The following is a 13,788-nucleotide window of genomic DNA, read 5'->3' on the forward strand; positions in this document are numbered from 1 at the left end:
TGGGCTTTGTAATGACATCTTTAGTGCCTTTATGGGTCTTGAGAGAGGAGACGACATTGTGGCCAATGGAGGCCTTTCTGAGCTATTGGATTTCAACAAAAATATCTTAATTTGTGATCCAAAGATGAACGGAGATCGTACAGGTCTGGAATGACATGAGGGTGAGTAATTAATGACAGAATTTTCATTTTTGGATGAACTAACCCTTAAAGGGATGTAGAATATGTTCAAAGCATTAATATGTGCTTTTTGAAAGTACCAATCAACAGCCAATATTATGCAATTGGACTTTAAACTAAAGTGTAACCAATTTTTCTACTAATAATAATACAAAACACTACAGTCTGATAAGCTGTTGAGCTCATGAATATTGATTACTTTGCCTGTGTTCGCTCAAATTAATTTGCTAAAATTAAAACATGGTCAATGATAGGTGAGCGCAAGCCAATGAAATTGCTTCTTGTGCATTATTCCCACCAGCCGGCTTTTGCTTAGTCTTAAAGGCTGAATAATTCAGAACGAATACTTCCAAAGATAAAAAAGCATATATTGTACACCAATTCTAGACAGTGGCTCACGACGTATGTGAGTGATTAAAGTGTTAAGGGTTGTTGGTCAAGCATGCCAGAAGATGTCCATGGCATCGGCTAGGTGGTATCCAGAGTTCTGTCACATCCATTAACGATTGAGTGTTACAGCTGTGCATTCTAGGAAGCGGACCGGACACTTTTCATATGGTTTCATCACATGAGCCGAAAAGCTATTGACAGGGTTCTGCTATACTGCAACATCAAAGCCAAAGATATTACAGTCACCATTACCGATTGGTACTTTTGACATAGTAAGACAGGAGGCGAGGGGGAGGAGGTGGGCAGGAGACTAGGAGGAACACAAGGAAAAACGTGATGGAGTACTATATGCAAGCTACTGTGCTTTCTCAGAAGAACAGATTGTTGACAACATTGGAACTGTGCTTTGAGTAAACAATTCTTAAAAGCCCAATTAGTCTTTGATTTTCATTTTACATGCTTACCTGTTCTTTGTAAAGCTGCAGAAGAGTAAGATCTCAGGACACTGGTTCATTTTGTATCTGATCAAAGCTTGTTAGCGTTATTGTGAGACTCAAATTTGAAAAACTTCAAACATCCAAAAAAAAACTCTGATTCGATGTGGAATGTAGATGTGTAGATGATCAGTTGTTATAGTTCACCAGGGGATAGTTCACCCAAAAATGAAAATTTGATGTTTGTCTGCTTACGTCATCCAACATGTAGGTGTCTTTGGTTCTTCAGTAGAACATGTGAATGGGTAACAATGCTAAAAAAAAAGAGAGCAAAAAAAAAAAACATGCTTAGAGTAGACCTAGTTTGCTAGCCAGACGCAATTTAAACTTTATCGGCTAGAGACCCAATTTTGGTTTGAAGACAATAAATAATCAAGCACAATGTTCTCTCACCATTCCTGATTTCTAACTCGTATTCACCACATTTGGTACAGTCTTGCGGTTGTCAGAGCAGAAACGATAGCTCCTAAATGCATCTTAATACCGGGTGTAAACAGGGCCAAAAAGTGCATGAAATAGCTTGACATGCACAGTTGTCTACCTAGTATTAAAGGGTTAGTTAACCCACAAATGAAAATTCTTTCACGAATTACTTACCCTAATTTCGTTCGACACTCGTAAGACCCCCGTTCATATTCGAAACACAAAGGAAGATATTTTCGTTGAAATGCGATGGCTCAGACAGGCCTTCATTTTCACCATTGAAAATTTAAAAGGCACTAAAGACGTCATTACAAATCCCATCTCACTACAGTGGCTCTACAATAATTTGATGAAGCGACGAGAATAGTTTTTGTGCACAAAAAAACTAAATAACGACTTATATAGTGATGGGCTGATTTCAAAACAAAGTTTTGAACATTATGAATCAGCGTATCGGTTCATTATTCGGATCACCAATGTCACGTGATTTCAGCAGTTTGGCGGTTTGACACACAATCCGAATCATGAACCGATACACTGATTCATAACCGTTCAAAACTTTGTTTTGAATTCGGCCCATCACTATATAAGTCGTGACATTGGTGTCAATGAAGGCCTGTCTGAGCCATCGGATTTTTACAAAAATATCTTAATTTGTGTTCCAAAGATAAACAGAGGTTTTACAGGTATTGAACAACATTAGGGTAAGTAATTAATAAAGGTTATTATAGGGTAATTAATAGGGTAAGTAATTAATCATTTTTTGGTGAACTAACCCTTTAACACATTCTCTACTTAAACAGGAAGTTTTGTTTTTTGTAGAACCCAACCTACCTAAATGTTATATTATAGTAATGATTTTGTGTGCACGTATGTATGTGTATAAAATACCAAATAAATGGAATTGAATAATCATGATTAAGCCTTTTTTTTTTTTTTACAGTTACAGTACCATGCTGGTCTGGCCTCCAGTCTTCTAAACCAACAGTCACTCAAACGCTCAGCCAATCAGATGGGAACATCTGCCAAAAGGAGACCCAAAGTCCAGCCCAGCACCCTTGTCCTTCCAACACAGTGAGTTCAAATTTTTCAAAGTGTCTCATAACCAGAGTTGTGAAAGTTTACAATGCTCCCAGAGTAGGCTCTTTCACATGTGAAACCAGTTCTATTGTTGCAGTGTTAAGCTTAAACTTAACACTTAACACATAAACTTGTCCAGTAAATGTGCCATATATGGACTTCTCATGTTCAACATAGATGTAGGATTAAAGAAGCACAACACAAGGCCTACATTCAAAAAAAAAAAAACTGGTCACCAGCATCTGTTTGTCCATAGACCCACCGGCAGCAGGTCAGGGGTGACCATTGATTCTCTTCCTCTCTATTGGTTCATCCGATCACGGTGACAAAGTAGAATAGCTCATTGTCTTCCATGGTGTCCCTGGGGTCGTAGACCGTAGGCTTTAATAATAAAGTAGCGAGAGTGAGATTCGGGAAACATAGAGGAGAAGAGAGCATGGACTCTGCAGGGAAGATGAAAGACGGATGGAGAATGAACAGAAAATAACTATGGAGGACAGATAGAAGAGACAAGAGTGGAGCCCAGGTGGTCTGTGTCCCTCTGAAAAGCCCACTGATGGGAAACCACTCCTGTTTCTCCTTGCAAATGTGCTCTTTTTAATCTGGTTCTAGTGTAATGCTTTATTTTCTTTCCAAGGTCCTTCAAAGTGATTGTTCATTTATTTCAAGTTGTAGAGCTCTCCTTTTCTCCGATGCCTATCTGGGTACTCGTAGCACAATGTGCTTTCCAAGGCTGAGGGACAAGGAGAAGGAATTAAAATTGTGATATGTATAATGATCTACTGCTATGTCCGAAATTACTCTCTGTTCAACTATTAAGTGTTGCCTAAAGAATATATAAAGTGAACAATACATCTCACTTTTTGAACCCATAATGCTCTTTGATTTGCGTGCAACCAATATTCGTGCACTGACGCCAAGTTTGCCATACTCCTAAAGTAATCAAAAATATATTAGAATACATGAAAATTCTGCAGTGTTTAACTTTTAAAGGAACTGTATGTAAGAAATGTACTTCAATAAATCATAAAATGGCCCTGATAATGTTACTAGACATTCAGAAATCATGTTGATTTCAAATACTTACATCACTGACAACAGTAGTCCGGCCAGGATATTGTCATTTAAAAGTTGTTGTTGTAGCCCTCAACTCATGTTGACGTTGACATGTTGTGTTTTGGCCTGAAGCTCCACCCTCCACCTATCGACCAATCACAAAGTCAGTAGTGTTTCAGCATCCGCGTTGCCAGAGCTGCTCTAGTTACCACAGCTGCAGATCTACAAACATTCCTGTTGGATCCTGCAATCTGGCAACCTCGAGTCAGGGGGAGGGGGAGAGGGGATACACCGCTCTACAGTCATTTGAAAGTGATTGCAGTACCAGTTTTGGCCACAATCTTATATACACTTCCTTTAAGTTTTTTAACTTAACACTTTATCGGTTAGCTCAGTGTGAAGTGTTATCTGTCTCCATTAATTGAAGTAGCATTTTATGTTTAACTTGGAAGGAAATAATGAAAAGAAAATAAAAGGAAAGAAAATTATTTAAAGCTGCAGTCCGTAGTTTTTCCTCTTTGTCGCCATCTCTGTTCGAAATATACAATTGCAGTTATTCGCGGAATTATCAACTCTACATGAGTAGTGCCCCGGTCGGCATAACGCGGAGGAATCAAATGTGCAGCTGTCAGGAGAAGCGCTGACAGTCACCCGGTGTGGATATACTGTCATTCACAATCACAGACTTTACTGTTTGAAAGTATGACCGACATAAGAATGTCATCTGAACAAGTAAGTAGCCCATCCTCTTTTGTTCTGATCAACTAAGGAGAAAAAAGCATTGCAATACATCGCGATGATTAATCTAACGATCGTTTATCATATCATGTCAAACTGCAAATTATACTTTTTCAAACTGTTAATGTTATCAGGATTGCGTGACTACATTTAATGTGTATTAGGGCTACCTGTAGTACAGTTTCCGTTTCTGTGCAGTCTAATTTCTAACCGTCATATACCAACACATTAATGTGGAGTAGAGGTGAAGCTCCCTCTCATAGCAAGCACAAAATAACTGATGTTACCATAATGCACATAGCAAAACGAGAAAGACACAACAAAGGAGAACTCCTTTAACTGCATGAATTAAGCCAACAGGTGTGCTACTGTTACATAGCCTAATTCAACCATTGAAATGTCTTACCTGTCCAGCAGAAAAAAAACTGAAAAAAAACCCCCCTTCAAAACACGGAGTTCACGCCACCTTTAATTATCCTTGTTTTCACATCGCCCGGGTGAAGTTTATTTTTTTTCACTCCGAAGTCCGAAGACTTTTCCATTTTACAACGGATGAATCTCCAGTTGTCACTGGTGACTGTCGATTGAACCTTTTTGGATCCACCATCAAATTAATACGTTTAATTATATCAAGTGGTATGAGAAAAGGCTATCTCCACTTCCAACATCCTCACAAGCGATAGCCTGCTAACCGGGACTCATTCTTTATGTGTACAGATGTGACGTAATGACGCAAACATATACTTGAATTTCCCGGGGAAATCCACCAGTACCACTGGAATTAAAAATATTATTACAAGCTTACTGCTGTAAATCGAGCTACGGTAAGCAGATAGTTTTGAACACTGGCTGGTTATGTACTTGCTCAAAAATGTATTTTGGATCATTTTTAACCCAAAAAAGTTACGGACTGCAGCTTTAAGTGCTCATTTATCATCGGAAGACACCATATAACAATTAAAGTGCGTGTAAAGTCAAAATTAAATGTGTTCTGAGTTTGTCACACCACAGAAAATGTGTGTTATTAACCACATAGCCAAATTTAAATGATAAAAAATGCCAAGAAAAAATAAATAAGCTTATCAAAGTCTTGAACAATTCAGCAGTATTCTTTTCTCTGTCCGCTGTCTTTGCTGAAATCACGCCAATCACGACGATGGCACCAGTTTTCGGCAGGACGAAGGATGAAGTCCAGGACAAGAGGTCGGTTCATCCCGTTCTGCAGCAGATTGTCAATGAATCCCGGTTGTCTCTGATGAAAATTTGTAAAACTATCCAGTGTAAAATAAAAAAGTCCTTAACACAGAAATGGTGAGAAAAAAAATTACGGTCTAACTCAACAATTCAGTACTACTCAGGTCACAGTCTTTGTTTCAGCAAAACATTTCTAACATTTATAATGTGTTTAGAAACAAATCACATAATTGCCTTTACACAGACTTTTCAATCCCTTTTGGGTCATTAATTACTCACCTTAATGTCGTTCCGTACCCCTAAGACCTTTGTTCATATTCGAAACACAATTGAAGATCTTTTTGATGAAATCCAAGAGCTTTTTGTTCCTCCGTTGACAGCTATGCAACTACCACTTTCAAGACCCAGAAAGGTAAAGACATCATAAAAGTAACCCATAAGACGTGAGTGCTTTGTTTGTGAAAAATAAACAAACACATTACCATGCACTTTGGATATTAATATTCTGGTAAATTACGGGTTTTTGCACCCTCATATGACTCCCTTTTTGCACTCACATGGATTACTTTAATGTTTTTCATTTCTTTATTGCCTTTCGGGGGCTTGAAACAGTAGTTTTGTCGGATTTCATTAACTAGATCGGTAACGCTTTAGAGTAATGGTCATTAGTTAACATTAATTAATGTGTTAACTAACATTAATTAAACATGAGCAAATAGTTACTTACTGTATGTTCATCTTTGTTAATGTTAGTTAATAAAAATACAGATGTGGTTTGGTTAAGGGAGTTTCATTTTTGGGTGAACAAGCCTATCCCTTAAATGTTAAAGAAACAGTTTATGATATCACTGTTGTCAGATGTTTAAACATAACAATGGGTGCGTTTACATGCATATTCTTAAGTCGATTATGCATTATAAGCCGATAATGATCATGGTCATGTAAACGCGGTAACCCATTTTCTTTTATCGGAGTAAGGTCATAAACGGCGTAAGCATAAACCGGTCGGGACAGGTCGTATTTTGCCTCTTACCTCGATTTCGCGCTGCATGTAAATGCATTAACCTGCTTTCTGTCAGCTTATTGAAGTGCGCATGTGTGATAGGTGACGACAACGCAAATTTAGAGCAGATTTAAATGCACTCAGACAGAGAGAGCTAGCGTTTTGCCTGAAATAAGGACATATATCACAAACGCAGAATCTTTTAAGATCCAGAAAATTGTAGATGTGTTCTTCTCATCATGCAGCAGAATTAGAAGAGGTTCAGTCAAAACGCTGCATCTGTATCTGCATGAGGGATAATAGCCGCAAATCTCCTGCTGACGCTTTAAAATCACAACTGACGTAACATTTGAAAAACGTTACTATTTTTGAGGTCACTACAAGGAAATAACCCAGTTTATTAATAAAGTCATCTAAACACAGTTTACTTGCATTGTCAGTTTACTGGTTTGCATGTAAACGGGGAAAACTGATTATTTCAATAAGCTGATTATTTTGAGTTATCAGCTTACTGGTGTGCGTGTAAACACACCCATAGACTAACAGTTTCAGAGATTTTGATCTTTCACTATTGAAGTACACTGTTCGAAAGTTTAGATTAGGTAAGATTTTTTTTATGTTTTTGAAAGAAGTCTCTTAAGCTCACCAAGAATTAATTTTTTTAATGGAAATACATTAAATACAGAACAGTAATATTGTAATTTAGTAATTTTAGACAAAGCAAAATATTCAGCATCATTACTCCAGTTCTTCAGTCTCACAAGATCCTTGAGAAATCATTCAAATATGATTTGGTGCTTTTTAATTTAATCAATTTAATCCATGCTTGCTAAATAAAATATTATTTTTCTTTTTAAAATAATTCTTCCTGACACCAAACTTTTGAACTAAGATGATTTCCAAGTGGACTAAATTGCCTTTTAAAAGGTACTTTGTTTTTGTTTACTCCTATCCCAACTAAGCCCATTATAATAATACTACTAAAAAAATACTAATGATGTTACAATTATTATGTTGAGTTCTGTATATAGGCAGTCCCTTAAGTTTTTTCGCAATTCCGCAATTGCTGAATACGATGCAAAATCAGCAATGTCGCATTTTTTTGCGATCCTGCATAATTTGACATTTCACCGTAAAATAATCACAAAACATAATTTTAAATCACAAAAAATAAATAATATTATCTAAATGAACTATCTGTAATTTATTTAAATCTGTAATGCATTGTTTTCATGAGGATACAGACGTTGTGGTGCCTGCAGTATGGTCTTTGTGAAAGTGAATCTTTCTCACCGACCTGCCATCTCGCATAAATGCCAAGGACTGGGCAAACTGATTACTCAAGATGGATGAAGGACCAAATAAATGTATGATATGTGCGATAACACTAAAAAAGAGTTAATAAAAGCGCTAGCCTATAGGGCTACCACAAACTTAATTCGCTACTGACACACAGACTGATGTCAGACTGGCTCAGTGCTTGCGAGTATACATAAATGTGTTTTATTTATAGGCTTAATGCCTTCTGAACAATCAAAATCAAATACACACATGCTTATGCCTAAATGTCCGTTTTGGCGGTTATGTTTTGAGTGAATAATTGGGACGTGCGACAGTAAGCCTATTGGTTTCTGTGCATTACTGTAGTAGGTATTTAAAGTTAAAGCAACCTTAAATAGCCTACACCATCAAACAACAACAACTTACCCTAAGTGATCGTGTTATTAACATAGTACACCACTGGACTAGCCTTTTTTTAGTAAGATACCAAAATCAACAAGATTTGTGCATTTTGTTTATGTTGTCTTGTATGACTTATTGTGTGATATCGTAATTATAAAAAATATTAAAAATGTGAACAATCTCCGAAATTTCTGTAAATTACCACCACAAAATCAGTAATTTTGATCGCAAAAATCCAAAAACTGTATAAGGAATAGAAACTGAGTGAGTGAGAGAACGATTTTAAGCACAGACGATATTTGTGAAGCATTTGAAAAAGCCCCCAAAAGCAAAATACCATTTATATAACCCATAACTTACAGTTTCCTCATTATGTCAGAACAAGAAAAAGCTTTCCCAAATGTCAGAACTGCTGGCGTTGATGGTACGTTTCTAGTTTTTTGTTCCACCAGTCTGCTCAGGTCCACAAGCAGGTTCTCGGCAGGCTGAATTCAGTGGATTCGTTTTCATCCTGATACACTTTACCAGACTTTACCAGTATAGTAAAGTGAGATGCTCATGACAGATCTGCTTTTAGGCGACTCAACATGGCCTATACCTGACTGGCTCATCAGTCAGCAATGCACTGTGTATCTTTAATAGCACTGTTCTGTTTTCGGATGGAAGAGGATGTTGAACGGAGCAAGGTGAACAGAGACAGCAGCTCCTCTGTCAAACGTCATTGTCCTGATGAATTTGCCGTTTCTAAAAGGAGCGGCACATGAATTATGCAGCACAACCTTCATGCGCATTTGCTTTTATGTTGCTTTTTTACTTGCCAGCGTTCCCCTCTGACATCGCCGCTTGCTTAAATGAGTGGACCGACTGGAGAAAGTAACGCTGTCCCAAAACCAGATGTTTCTAAATGCGTCAAATAGATGTTTACTGTGTAAATAAATTATAATATGATAAATAATTACAGTTGTAACTGGCAACCTAGATTTGGTGCACAACTAATATGCAAGCGAAGGGATCCCCAGGCTTAGTGATAAACATAAAGATAAAAAGAAAGCAAATAGAGGCCCTGAAGAACCTTCAAAATAATAAAGTTAACAAACCAAACGCTCTATTGATCCATTTATCCAATCAGTCTGTTATAATCATTCATACTGCTATTAATGAACCAGCAGGAGTTACCAAAATTATTCATTTTAAAATCACGGTATATGAAAATGGCCTGATAATTGAGGCCCAGAGGATAGTCTGAATGATAGCTGATCCAACCCTGGGCATTCATCGCAATATTAATCCTGCAAACAGAATTACACAACATTTACTCATATAATCTGGCTCGAAGGGATAGTGTCTGTGCTTGAACACTTTCCCAAAAGCTAAGCAGACAAGCAGTTACAAAGTGGGATTTGATAAATATGTTGTAGTACATTTTTTTGTGACCTGTATAATGGATTTGAACCCATATGAGCTAAATATGAACTGGAAAAGTAGCTTGGTTTGTATAAATCAGATCATGTCTAATCACTGACGGTTTTCCTATGACATAGTACCCATGACCACCCTGGTCAGCTCAAGGTGACCTTTGTGATGTGATTGTGGAAGTGTCGTTGGTCAGGGCCTTCTGTTGCTTTTGAATTCTCAGAATATGAGACTGCTGCCCTCCTAGGATCAATGCAGAGTGCTGTTGTCATTTTAGTGCCTCATCGGCCAGACAGGCAAAGCCACAGTTACTGAACCGTGACTAATTCACCATTCCACCCTCATGAGACTTGCTGATGTACTTTGTGTTACTATAATTAACAACCTCAACCTGTGTGTGTGTCTACTCTTTGCACATTGCATATTTAAATGGTCATTATAATCCATTACTCAGTATTATCATTAATACTATATGGCTGGATTACATCTGTTCAGATTACAGTTTGTGTATGCTTTGTTTTAGAAGTTTTTAAAAATGTGTCAGCCTAAGTAGGTGGGCTTTCCCAGGTAAGTCTCCTATGGGATTATTCCTAGTTTTTTTTTTCCTCATCTCCATCCCAGGGAGTTAACCTTTTTTTCACTGTTGCCATTGGCTCGCTGGAGTGTTCCTAAGGTTGCGATTCTAATTGAGATTTGAATTATTTTGTATTTACTATATTTTTAATTAGATTTAAGTCTTTATACTTTGTTAGCACGTAATACTAATGTAAACATACTAGGGATGCAACAATACAGTTAGTACACGGCTCAATCCATACCTCGGTTTTTAACCACGGTTTTCGGTTCGGTTCGTATTTTTCACTTCTTTTTTATTCTATTCTTAGGCGTCAGGAACAGAAAGTTATAAGTAATACTATTTCTGTATTTTAATTAAAATACTTGAAAATATATATAAATGTTTAAAGTGGCAGCTCAGAGCTGTACAGTAGCATTTAAGTATAAAATTGAATTAATAAATGTAGGCTAAAATTAGAACTACATAGTCTTCAATATACAATATACATTGTTTAAAAGCTACTGTATTATACATTTATTCAAGAGCATTGAGTGATTTTCTCTTTGTCTTTTGTTGTTTAATTAACATAATTTTAGAGGTGAACTGACCCTTTAAGGACAAGTGTTCACAATCACTGCACTCCTAAGACCTGCTCGCATCTCATATACAGACACGCGATTTTACTTTCACTTTAGACATAACCGACTGTGTTTATATATGTTAACCTTGTGTGTATTTTACAGTATTAGCACAGTAAGGCTACTAAGTTCAGTTATCACGTGTTTGAAAGGCCTTTAGAGCGCGCTCAGTGCATGTAAAACAGTGCATATGCACTCAAAGAAATGTTTAACCAGCAAGGCTTTAAATCACGGCTAAACACCCCTTAACTTCAGTGCATATGATTGGATATTTGCTCAAATCAGTGCGTAGACTCACAGGCACACTCAAACAGAGCCGAAATAAACTGAGAGAAATATTTCCAAACCGAGAGAAATAGAAATAATTTATTAAATGCCAAACCGGGGGGGAAAAAACGCAATTCACAAGCGTGTATTGAACCGTGAATGCCATACCAAACAAATCAATATTATATTGAGAATTGTGGCATCCCTAAAACATACTGTAACATTCTGGGTTGTTTGCGGTTCAGAATTGTGCTTTTCAAATTCCCTTTCAATTTCATTTGAATTGAATTTGAATGTAAGTTGAATTACAATATGAATTGTACAATAGAATATGAATGTTCAAATTATTTAAAAATGTATCCAAGTTGTTTCATGTTCAATCTCCAGATTGAAGGGGTCGCTGGTCAAGATGTGTCTCTTTCCTGTGCTGCATTGCAGCAAAGCTTAGAGTGCAGAGTGTTATGAAAATTTTAGTCATAGCTGATCCCTGATTAAAGGAAAGAGAGGAAGACAGCACTCGTTTATCAGTATTCATCTCACCCTCACATGCAGTCACAAGAAAGGGCTATTTGATCACTTTGTATCATCCATCACACTGAGAGCAATGTTACCAAGTTACATCAAGATGAACAAAGTACACGCACCTCCTTTTTTGTGGTCCTCTGACACTGACTTCCTGCCATCCTCTGGGGTGTCTGAAGACGCCCTTTCTTGTGGCCGCATCAGATTTTAGGCAGTTGCCGTGTAATCCACTGAAAGTGTTTCATCATCTGGGTGATAATCTGATGCATTAACATTCAAATCACACACCAAAATGGATCCTTAAACTGTGCTGCAGAACCTGTCCACTGAGCATTCATTAACTTTGCATTTAGATTACAAGGTTGGTTTAAAAAAGAAAACCAACATTTGCTCTTTTTTTTCTCACTGAATCTCACGGTGTATATGCACTCGTACCGTCAAGGTCCAGATATAGTTAAGAAAAATTTAAGAACAAACTGTGACATAATTTAATACAAAATCAGGCCAAAACAAAGTTCATTTGGAGTTTGAAAATGGAGTTTGAAACAGTATGCCAAAGGCTGCTAAATAAAAACTTTGAACTACCTTTGGTCCACGGTGATTACATACTAGGTAGGTCTTCTCTAAAGGCTCTGTCTTCTCTGATTCATTTTTTCTGGTCAGTTCGCTGAGGTCAGATGTGAGTAAAAACATGAACACACCGAAGAGCTGCTTATTAGTAGAACATAAACGTTTTAAAGGTCCCGTTTTTCATGTGTTTTTGAAGCTTTGATTGTGTTTACAGTGTGCAATATAACATGAATACATCATTCAACATTGTGAAAATTGTACAGTTTAGGTTGACGCATATAGCAGAGAATAGACTGGGTACACGACTTATGTGACTTGTTTGACATTAAAAAGAGTTATTAAATGCAAGAACTTGTTAAAAAAAAACTCCTTACAATCCTGTGCTGTCACACACACCGAAACATTTATGTTAAAATGTTATATTATCAGATTTGTGACAAATTTATGCTAAAACACTGCTGGTCACTTTCAGAAGTTGTAGCGATGTTTTCTTTACCCAGAAAGAATGTGAAACACATTAACGTTGCATTCACATAGGCGTTAACGCTTGACGGAGGGTGTGGCTGAAGCTTGGTGCTGACGCGATCGTCATATTGACAACAGCCAATCACATAACTTGCCACTTCCCAAAACATCCCCCACACCATTACACCACCACCACCAGCCTGCACAGTGGTAACAAGGCATGAGGGATCCATGTTCTCATTCTGCCAAATTCTGACTCTACCATCTGAATGTCTCAACAGAAATCGCAACTCATCAGACCAGGCAACATTTTCCAGTCATTAATTGTCCAATTTTGGTGAGCTTGTGCAAATGGTAGCCTCTTTTTCCTATTTGTAGTGGAGATGAGTGGTTCCCGATGGGGTCTTCTGCTGTTGTAGCCCATCCGCCTCAAGGTTGTGCGTGTTGTGGCTTCACAAATGCTTTGCTGCATACCTCAGTTGTAACGAGTGGTTATTTCAGTCAAAGTTGCTCTTCTATCAGCTTGAATCAGTCAGGCCATTCTCCTCTGACCTCTAGCATCAACAAGGCATTTTCGCCCACAGGACTGCTGCATACTGAATGTTTTTCCCTTTTCACACCATTTTTTGTAAACCCTAGAAATGGTCGTGCGTGAAAATCCCAGTAACTCAGCAGATTGTGAAATACTCAGACCTTTCTTTCCCATTCTGCCATTCAGTTTGGAGTTCAGGAGATTGTCTTGACCAGGACCACACCCCTAAATGCATTGAAGCAACTGCCATGTGATTGGTTGATCAGATAATTGCATTAATGAGAAACTGAACAGGTGTTCCTAATAATCCTTTAGGTGAGTGTATGTATAACTATATATTCCTTTATTTTATTTGGGTGGACTGCCCCGTTAATTTATCATTAAGAACAACATTATTTGTCCTAACCAGAGTGGATCATATAATGTGAATTTAACGTATTTTTTCTGCTGTCTTTGATGCTACTGCTCAGGTAGACACTGGTGAAGGGTTTGGGGATGTTTTTTGTGTGTGTGTCAGTGTTCAACAATCAGCATTGTTATAATGTCATTTTCCTGCGGCTTTACAGAGATTTTAGGCGTGTGACA

At 37.5% G+C, this 13,788-nt stretch overlaps 1 protein-coding gene across 1 annotated transcript in view; it reads left to right on the top strand.

Moving 5' to 3' along the window:
* Nucleotides 1–13,788, top strand: part of med27 (mediator complex subunit 27) — a 75,227-nt gene that overhangs the window by 26,453 nt on the left and 34,986 nt on the right. The window contains exon 3 of the mRNA XM_067414263.1: nt 2,430–2,560. Within this exon, the coding sequence (XP_067270364.1) occupies nt 2,430–2,560 (131 nt within the window). The remainder of the gene's footprint in view (nt 1–2,429; nt 2,561–13,788) is intronic.

Source organism: Pseudorasbora parva, chromosome 13, assembly GCF_024679245.1.
Source record: "Pseudorasbora parva isolate DD20220531a chromosome 13, ASM2467924v1, whole genome shotgun sequence".
In the NCBI taxonomy this organism is placed as follows: Eukaryota; Metazoa; Chordata; class Actinopteri; order Cypriniformes; family Gobionidae; genus Pseudorasbora; species Pseudorasbora parva.